This window comes from Carlito syrichta, unplaced genomic scaffold, assembly GCF_000164805.1.
Source record: "Carlito syrichta isolate Samal-C Ts95f unplaced genomic scaffold, Tarsius_syrichta-2.0.1 Scaffold301890, whole genome shotgun sequence".
NCBI lineage: Eukaryota > Metazoa > Chordata > Mammalia > Primates > Tarsiidae > Carlito > Carlito syrichta.
This window is the reverse complement of record NW_007245986.1, coordinates 455,397-465,541: the sequence shown is the minus strand read 5'-3', so window position 1 is coordinate 465,541 and position 10,145 is coordinate 455,397. Positions and strand designations below refer to the sequence as shown.

Genomic DNA, 10,145 nt, shown 5'->3' with positions numbered 1-10,145 from the left:
GCTGTTGGTAAATCTGAAGCAGGGAGGATGCTCCAACACCGGCACGCAGCAAGAGCCTTGATTTCTTACCATTATCATTTGCAAGTAATTTTATGACTACCCCACCCCGTATTGGTAGCATGTATTTTTCTAGCATACGTGTATGTTTTAAATTTGGTAAGTTTGAAATTGGTGCCTATTCAGAAATTTTGTGATACTCAGCTTGTACCATACAGTGTTATATTTTGATTATTTATTTATTTATTTGTTTTCGTTTTTTTTGAGTTGGAGTCTCACTCTGTCACCCAGACTGGAGTGCAGTGGCCGCTCCCGGCCACCGCAGCCTCTGCCGGGCTCTGACAATCCTTCCGCCTCAGCCTTCCGAGTAGCTGGAACTACAGGCGTACTCTACCATGCCCGGCTAATTTTTTGATTTACTGTGGAGATGAGGTCTCGCCAAGTTGCCCAGGCGGGTCTCGAACCCGCGGGCTTAGGCAATTCACTCACCTCAGCCTCCCAAGGTGCGAGATTACAGGCTAAGCCACCGAGCCCGGCTAATTTTTGATAATTTAGATGGTTGGAAGTTCATGTGAGTTTAGGAAGTTAGTTCCACTAGCAGTACAGTTTAATGGCTCAGTGCTGTGTATCCAGAAATACTTTTATAAAAGTTTATATTGTATTTTTATTGTATATTGGTATTGTAATTATCTTTGGTTTGCTGTGTTTTTTTTGAGTTGAAGTCTCACTCTGTCACCCAGACTGGAGTGCAGTGGCTGCTCCCGGCCACCGCAGCCTCGACCTGCTGGGCTCCGGGGATCCTTCCGCCTTAGCCTTCCAAGTAGCCGGAACTACAAGTATGCGCTACCATGACCGGCTAATTTTTTATTTATTGTAGAGATGAGGTCTTGCCAAATTCACCAGGCTGATCTCGAACCCATGGGTTCAGGCAATCCACTCACCTCAGCCTCCCAAAGTGTTCGGATTGCAGGCCGAGCCATCGAGTTTGGCCTTGGTTTGCTGTTACTACAGTTATGCATTCTTTCTAAGGCCCTCTAAAAGTAAGAACCTCATAGAAGTGATGGTCAATTCTATATTTTTTGATTTGATGCTACTTTTGAGCATAATTAACCAACATAATGTGTAGTAGGACATTTGTCCACACTTTTGCAACCTTGGCAAAAGAATTACAAATTACACACATGAGAAATTGTTCATTAATTGTAGCATAACCATCTGATTCTTCCATTCATAGTTATTAGTGTATTGTATAATTGTTAAGTTTCTTTCTTTTTTATTTTTTTTAGTTGGAGTCACACTCCATTGCCCAGGCTGGAGTGCAGTGGCACGTTCACAGCCACTCCAGCATCGACCCGCTGGGCTCTGGTACTCCTTCCACCTCAGTCTTCCAAGTTGCCGGAACTACAGGCACGCGCTACAGTGCCTGTCTAATTTCTGATTTATTGTAGAGACGTGGTCTTGCCAAGTTGCCCTGGTAGGTCTCGAACCTGTGGGCTCAGGCAATCCACTCACCTTGGCCTCCCAAAGTGCTGGGATTATAGCTGAGCCATTGAGTCCGACCTGTTAAGTTTCTTTTATTACTAGACATTTAAATAATTTTTACGGAATACTCTGACAGGATTTTGAACCCCACTAATTTGTTTTCATTGTTTCAGGTGTTAGGAGGACTATTTACTAATACCTATGGTGTCTTCCCCATCTTTTTACTGTGCCTCTCTAAATTTTGTGACTTCCCATGGGCAATGTTAATGGTGATCAGTAGTAATTGGTTGTCCATAGTTTGTGTTAGTGGCATTAATTAAATATTTCCCTTCAGAGATTATCTCTTTAGTAACAATCTAGTTTGCTGCTCCACTATTAGTAAGTCAATATTAATAGTGTAGGATTCATGAGGGAATTGTGATTTTCAGCTATTGTAATAGATTTGGATACATACTTTTGCTAGTATGATTTCCTTATTTATAGCTCACTTTTGGTTATGTGATTTGTAAATTAGTAGGCTTGCCGTTAGCCAGATATCCTCAACACAATAAAAGTAGACATTTCACCCTTGAACCTTGAAACTCCAAGGAGCCATCCTGATTTGTGTAGTCTACTGGAATAAACCATTGTTATGGAAACTTTGCAGTACTCGATTCACCCAAAAAGATCTTTTAGAAATGTTAGGTTCACCATTTCCACCAGGAATTCGGTCATGGGAAGATATTAACATTATAATCTGATCTCATTATTGTAGAGAAAAAAACATAGTTGGATGAAAGCCGTTTATGCATTTAGATCATTTATTTCTGCATTTTCCTAGGTGAGTGGCATTTAAGAATTGATCAGTGTCATTTCCAAATATACTAAAATGGCTAGATTCTTGTACAGTAGTTCCCCCACTCTTTGTGGGGTTACATTAGAAGATCCCCAGTGAATCCCTTAAATCGTGGATAATACCTACCCATATATATGTGTGTGTGTGTGTGTATGTATGTATCGTACTGCCTTATCAGTTATCAATTAGATTGACAGTCCATCTGAGATGGCAGTGCCTAATAATAGCCCTTGAATGAGCCGGGCTCTGTGGCTCAGCCTGTAATCCCACGCTTTGGGAGGCTGAGGTGAGTGGATTGCCTGAGCCCGCGGGATCGAAACCCACCTGGGCAACTTGGCGAGACCTCATCTCTACAATAAATCAAAAAAAAAAAATTAGCCAGGCGTGGTAGCGCGCGCCTGTAGTTCCAGCTACTTGGAAGACTGAGGCGGAAGGATTGCCGGAGCCCAGCAGGTCGAGGCTGCGGTGGCCGGGAGCGGCCACTGCACTCCAGTCTGGGTGACAGAGTGAAACTCCAACTCAAAAAAAAAAAAAAAAGCCCTTGAATGTAAGAGTTGTGATGCCAAAAATTCAGATATGCCAGAGAGATACCATCAAGTGCTTCCTTCAAGTAAAATGTTGACAGTTAAGTCGTTCTGATAACTGAGATGACTGCTGAGTGACTAATGACTGAGTAGCATATGCAGTGGGGAGACATTGAAAAAAGGGATAATTCTTATCCCTGGCAGGACAGCTGGGCAGCTCCAGATTTTATTACACTAAGAATGCTAGGCAATTTGAAACTTTTGAATTATTTCTGTACTTTTCCATTTAATGCTTTTGGACCACGTTTGACTCCAGATAACTGACACTTTGGAAAGCAAAATCACAGAAAAGTGGGTATTATTGTAATTTTAGGCTTGTTTCTCCACATTTTCAGGGTTTGGTTTCCTTGTTTTCTCGAAGTATGTCCAGTGTACCCTCGCTGTGAACACAAAGTAATTTTTGGTGAAAAATCAGTAGTACTGTATTAGTCCACAATGCATTTCCCTTCTGAAATGGTGTTAGTTGCATGGCTTGCATACAAATTTGGTTCTACTGGAAGGAGAGTAATACAGTAATATGCTGCCTGTGCTAGTGAGCCAAAAATATATTTAAGGGTTTTTAATGGTACATGGTTTATTTTTTGAATTTGTCTAGTTCCAGGTACTGGTTTATAGAGTTTAGCATAGGTATTTATTTAATATTGTGTAGTAAAGTATGTTGTGTGCAATTTCTTGTTTAATTCAATATTGTTAGCTGCGTGGTACTGTGTTGTTACCAGTAAATCACAAAGGGGTGCCAGAAAAACGTATACACATTTTAAGTATGACGTTTGCTCAAAAGATGATGTTATTCAAATGAATGCTATCATCATCATGTGACAGGACAAAGAAAATGGCAGAAGCATGGTTGAGCCAACCTCTTGCTACACAGGCTACACATTGCTAATTTAATTTAACTTAGAAAAAATAATACATATATAACTTTGCTTAAAATGTATACATTTTTTGGCACCCCCTGTATATACTGATGATTTATTTTCATCAGGTACCAATGTGAGTTTCTCCTAGGTCAGTTGCCCTCATGGGAGTTCATTGTTTCATGTGTGAAAAATGTCTGTGGGACTACATTTTAGGATTGAAGGCATAATGTACTATTGTTCAAAATTTTAAAGTATTGGTATTTCACAGATTTTTAATATTGTACGTATGTTGCCCAGACTGGTCTCAAACTCCTGACCTCAAGGGATCCTCCCACCTCAGCCTCCCAAAGTGCTGGGATTACAAACATGAACCACTGTGTCTGATCCCTGGTATTGTACTTTTGTTGCAGCAAGTTCAGATGGTTTTTGTTAAATGTAACATTATCCAAGTAAGCACAAGGTCTGTGATAAATCTTGTATGCAGCATACCATAGTATGTATCAATGTATTATTGCTATAGTTGTATAATGTATATTGCTATAGTTGTTTCTCAGGTTTTTTTTTTTTTTTTTGAGTTGGAGTCTCACTCTGTCGCCCAGACTGGAGTGCAGTGGCCGCTCCCAGCCACCGCAGCCTCGCCTGCTGGGCTCCAGCAATCCTTCTGCCTCAGCCTTCCAAGTAACCGGAATTACAGGCATGCACTACCATGCCCGGCTGATTTTTTGATTTATTGTAGAGATGAGGTCTCGCTGCCCAGGCGGGTCTCGAACCCACGGGCTCAGGCAATCCACTCAGCTCAGCCTCCCAAAGGCGCGGGATTACAGGCTGAGCCACCGAGCCTGGTTTTTTTTTTTTTTTTTTTTTTGAGTTGGAGTCTCACTCTGTCACCCAGGCTGAAGTGCAGTGGCACACTCACGGCCACCTAAGCATCGACCTGCTGGGCTCTGGTGATCCTTCCACATTAGCCTTCCAAGTACCCAGAACCACATGAACACACTACCATGTCTGGCTAATTTTTTTTTTTTTTTGAGTTGGAGTCTCACTCTATTGCCTAAGCTAAAGGGCAGTGGCACGCTTATGGCCACCATAGCCTCAGCCTGCTGGGCTCAGGTGATCCTTCCACCTCAGCCTTCCAAGTGGCTGGAACCACAGGCACGCGCCACCATGCCGAGCTAATTTTTTGATTTGTCGTAGAGATGAGGTCTCACTATGTTGCCCAGACTGCTTGAACTCCTAGGCTCAAGTAATCCTCCACCTCAACCTCTCAAAGTGCTGGGATTACAGGCATGTGCCACCATGCCCAGGCCCATATACATTTTTATGCACCTAAGAATAAAGAATTTGGAAGGCATATAGCTTGTCATTGGGAAAAATTTCTCTGACTCTGCTTTGCTTCTTTCTAGAAGAAATTTCTAAGTGGGCGATCTCTCTACAAGAACCTGGATGAAAGGAAGTTTAGGGGCTTAGCTGGGGTGGTGGAGAGCATCAAGGGGCTTAGTTCCCAGCACCAACCAAGAAACAACACCCACCTGAAGTCTTTCGGTCTGGAGCCTGCATGGTTTTCTTACACAAGGAAAACAAATGCGCTAACCTTTAGCTTGCCAGTTAAAATGGAACTTTGAATTGAATTGAGTTAATAATTACTTGAGAGGCAGAGAAAAGGAGCCCTATCTGGGGGTGGAGCAATTGGGTTTCATTAGGTTTCTTGGTTCACTCTTATTGTTTTCCCGGATAACCTGGGGTGATGACACAGATATCTATGAAGCAGCTTGGCCATTAGACTACATTAGTAAAGGTCTCTAAAAATGAACACTTTGATCCACCCACCCTCAGTATCATTACCCAATTAAATGAGTGTGCACATTCTTTTTCTTTTTTTTTTTTTTGGAGTCTCACTCTGTTGCCCAGGCTGGAGTGCAGTAGCATGCTCACAGCCACCCCAGCATCAACCTGCTGGGCTACAGCAATCCTTCTGCCTCAGCTTCCAAGTAGCTGGAACCATAGGCATGCGCCACCATGCCTATGAGTTCACAGCTCCTCCTCACCTGGTCCCCAACATACGCCCCACCCTTGCTAAATCCCCCTCCTATCCTGGGACTCCTGAAGGAACATGAGCCTTTGCCAGAACATGCCAGGTCATCACAAAGAGGCTCTTTCCCCTTTTGCCATACCTATTTATTTGTTTTGGTATTTATTTATTTAGAGGCAGAGACTACAGGTGGGGTCTCACTCTGCTACCTAGCCTGGAGTGCAGTGGTATAATCATGGCTCACCACAGCCTCTACCTCCTGGGCTCAGATGATCCTTCCACCTCAGTCTCCTGAGTAGCTGGGACTATTGGTGCATGCCACCACACCTAGCTAATTTTGTGTGTGTGTGTAGAGACGCAGTCTTGCTATGATGCCTAAGTTGGTCTCGAACTCCTGGGCTCAAGCGATCCTCCCGCCTCAGCCTTCCAAAGTACTAGGATTATAGGTGTGAGCCACCACACCCTGTCTTGTCCACTTTTTCTTTTTTTTTTGAGTTGGATCCTCACTCTGTCATCCAGACTGGAGTGCAGTGGCATGCTCCCAGCCACCAGCGTCAACCTGCTGGGCTCAGGCGATCCTTCCTCCTCAGCCTTCCAAGTAGTTGGAACTACAGGCACGAGCCACCACACCTGGCTAGTTTTTTGATTTATTGTAGAGATGAGGTCTTGCCAATTTTTGATTTATTGTAGAAATGAGGTCTTGCCAAGTTGCCCAGGCTGGTCTCAAACCCCTGGACTCAGGCAGTTCTCTCACCTCTGCCTCCCAAAGTGCTGGCATTATAGGCGTGAGCCACCACACCGGGCCTTTAGAGGTTTCTGTTGGAGAACTTTTCATCTCGTCTGCCTTCCCTGCCAGAATTGAGTCAGGGGATTGTCAGTACTGAAGAAAAGGTGAACTGGCTGAATGTCGGGGCTCAGTGAATGAATGAATGAAGGCAGGACTGGAAAAAGCATGACAGACTTAATGAAGAGACTGAAATGATATGGGGCTGGGGGGAGATGCTGATGCAAAGCTTAAGGAAGCACTGGTGGTGACATGGCGGCAGGGGTGTGGTAAAGGTCCCAGGGTGGGGACCACCGCTGTGACCGCAGCTGGGGTGGGTGGAGTAACCTGTGCCCCTGGTGTCCTGTGTCCAGGTCTCTGCGGCACGTTTTGCTTCATGTGCCTTGGGTGTCAAGTGGCTTCTGACATGAACGAATGCTGTCTGTGTGGGACGACCGTCGCCATGAGGACCCTCTACCGGACCCGATACGGCATTCCCGTGAGTCTCATAGACACTGTGTCGTGCGCACACACAAACACATTCAGAATAGTTGGAATGAGCGTGGAGGTCACTTGTGGGCTCCGTCCTCTGAGTTTGATTGGGAAGAGCCTCCTGGCATGTGCCACCTTGTGTTCAGCTGTGGTGTCGCCACGGATCCTCTGGTCATGTGACCTCCTTCCAGGTTTCTGTTGAAAACCCTAGAAAATAAATAACTCAGCCAGGCAAAATGGCTAACCCCTGTCATCCCAGCACTTTGGGAAGCTGAGGCGGGAGGATTGCTTGAGTCCAGAGGTTCAAGACCAGCCTGGGCAGCATAGCAAAACCCAGTCTCTAAAAAAAGAAAAATTTAATTAATTTTTAAAAAGAAAAGAAAAACTCATATTCGCAACGTATGTTGTACAACTGGAGAGAAACAGCAGAAGCACTACTTTCACTTAATCTTCACATCATCTTTGTAAAATGAGTGGGTCCACATTTCATAGGTGAAGACTTGAACATTTTAAGAGGTGGAGGAATTGGCCCAAAGATATGCACCAGTAGTGCAGAGAGGGTCATATTTCATTCTAATGTTTCACACATGCACCTTCATGACACCTGCCTCACCTAATGAAGAGGGTGTTCTACTATCCAGTTCAGAGAAACAGAGAGCCAGGAGGATGGTGTGTGTGTGTGTGTGTGTGTGTGTGTGTGTGTGTGTGTGTGTGTGTGTGTGTACGTACACATAACAGGCACAACTCAGAGATGTTGCAGGCACAGTGCTAGATGCCACAATAAGGTGGGTATTGCAGTGAAGGAAGTCACTGGGATCTTGTTTCCCACTGCACATAAAAGTTATGTTTATGCTATACTATAGTCTATAAAGTGTGCAGTAAATAGCATTATGTTAAAAAAAGAAAACATGCCTTAATTTCAAAATACTTACGGCTAAAATATTCTAATGATCATCTATCAGATCCTTCAGCGGTTTCTATCTCTGCTGGTTGCTGGTGGACAGTCATGCCTCGGTGTTGATGTTCCTGACTGATCAGGGTGGTGGCTGCTGAAGGTTGTGGTAATTTTTTTTTTTTTGAGTTGGAGTCTCACTCTGTCATCCAGACTGGAGTGCAGTGGCCACTCCCGGCCACCGCAGCCTCCACCTGCTGGGCTCCGGCGATCCTTCCGCCTCAGCCTTCCAAGTAGCTGGAACTACAGGCGCACACTACCACGCCCGGCTAATATTTTGATTTATTGTAGAGATGAGGTCTTGCCAAGTTGCCAATGCGGGTCTTGAAGCCGCAAACTCAGGAAATCCACTCACCTCGGTCTTCCAGAGCGCTGGGATTATAGGCTGCCCCACTAAGCCCGGCCGGTAATTTCTTAAAATAAGATACCAGTGGCCAGGCATGGTGGCTTAAGCCTGTAATCCCAGCACTTTGGAAGGCCAAGGCGAGAGGGATTGCCTGAGTTCAGGTTCAAGACCAGCCTGGACAACTTAGTGAGATCTCATCTCTACAGTAAAAACGAAAAGAAAAGAAAAGAAAAGCCAGGCGTGGTAGCATGTGCCTGTAATTCCAGCTACTTGGAAGGCTGAGGTGGAAGGATCTCCTGAGCCCAGCAGGTCGAGGCGGCGGTAGTCATGAGTGTGTCACTGCACTCTAGCCTGGGCAACTGAGTGAGACTCCAACTAAAAAAAAAAAAAAAAAAAAAAAAAAAAAAAAAGATGTGGGGTACAATTCATGATTAGGTATACAGGTGGTCATCATACAGGTGAAATTTGGGCATCCCTTTGGTTCCCACTTTGCCTGGTTTGAGATCAGGTACCCTTACTGATATATGCCCTCCTGCCCACCCACCCCACCAGTATCCCACTACTGCCAATCCCTTTCTTACAGTATTATGATAATTGTTCAGGGTCCGCTTATGAGTGAGAACGTGTGGTTCTCTGTTCTTTGTCTCTGTGATAGATCACTGAGTATAGAACTTCTTTCAAAATTGGGCTCAACTCTCTCAAGTCCTGCTGCTGTTTCATCTACTAACTTTATAGAATGTTTTAAATACTATATTGCCGTGTTAACAATGTTCACAGCACCTATACCAGGAGTAGATTCCAACCACTTTCTCTGCTCATCTGTAAGACAATCGCAGCCATTCAGCCCCATCTTTGGGCTCTTCTGTTTGTCCCGGTTCTCTTGCTATTTCCATCACATCTGCTGCTACCTGCTCCTCTGAAGTCTCAAACCCTTCAGTCATTCATGAGGGATGGGACCAACTTCCCCAAACTCCCGTCCATGTCGATATTTTGACCTCCTCCAAGGAATCATAAATGTTCCTAACGGCCTCCAGAATGGTGACCACTTTCCTCAAGATTTTCAATTTACTTTACCCAGATGCCTCAGAGGAATCACCATTTATGGTCGCTACAGTCTTACAAAAGTATATTTCTTAAATAAGTAATAAGATTTGGAAGTAGAGTTTACTCCCTGATTGGCTGTAGAATGTATATCACGGTGGCAGGCATCAAACATTAATTCCCTTGTGAGTCTCCCTTAGAACTCATGAATGTCCAGGTGCGTTATCAATTTGTCAATGATGCAAATTTTTTTTTTTTTTTTGAGCCAGAGTCTCACTCTCGCCCAGACTGCAGTGCAGTGGCATACTCACGGCCACCGCAACTTTGACCTGCTGGGTTCAGGCAAAGCTTCTGCTTCAACCTTTCAAGTAGCTGGAACTATAGGCATGTGTCACCATGCCCAGTTTTTTGATTTATTGTAGAGATAAGGTCTTGCCAAGTTGCCCAGGCTAGTCTCAGACTCCTGGAATCAGACAATCCTCTCACCTTGGTCTCCCAAAATGCTGAGATTATAGGCGTGAGTTACCACAGTCAGCTGAGCAGTGCTATTTTTAATACCAAATCATGAGTATGGAAGCAGTCACATTTTGAAAGAAATCTTTTTTTCTGAGGAGTGAGCGGCTCTCAACAGTGGGCTTAATGTTTGATAAACCATACTGTAAACAGGTGCTGTCCTCCAGACATGGTTGTTCCATTGACTGAGCACAGACAGTATAGACTCAGCATAATTCTTTTTTTTTTTTTTTTGAGTTGGAGTCTCTCTC

The 10,145-nt window shown here is 44.3% G+C and overlaps 1 protein-coding gene across 1 annotated transcript in view; it reads left to right on the top strand.

Annotated features, from left to right (window-relative positions):
• The first annotated feature begins 6,770 nt into the window (after positions 1 to 6,770).
• The window catches only part of PLAC8 (placenta specific 8), an 8,651-nt gene continuing 5,276 nt past the window's right edge, over positions 6,771 to 10,145 (top strand). The window contains exon 1 of the mRNA XM_008055609.1: positions 6,771 to 7,049. Within this exon, the coding sequence (XP_008053800.1) occupies positions 6,771 to 7,049 (279 nt within the window). The remainder of the gene's footprint in view (positions 7,050 to 10,145) is intronic.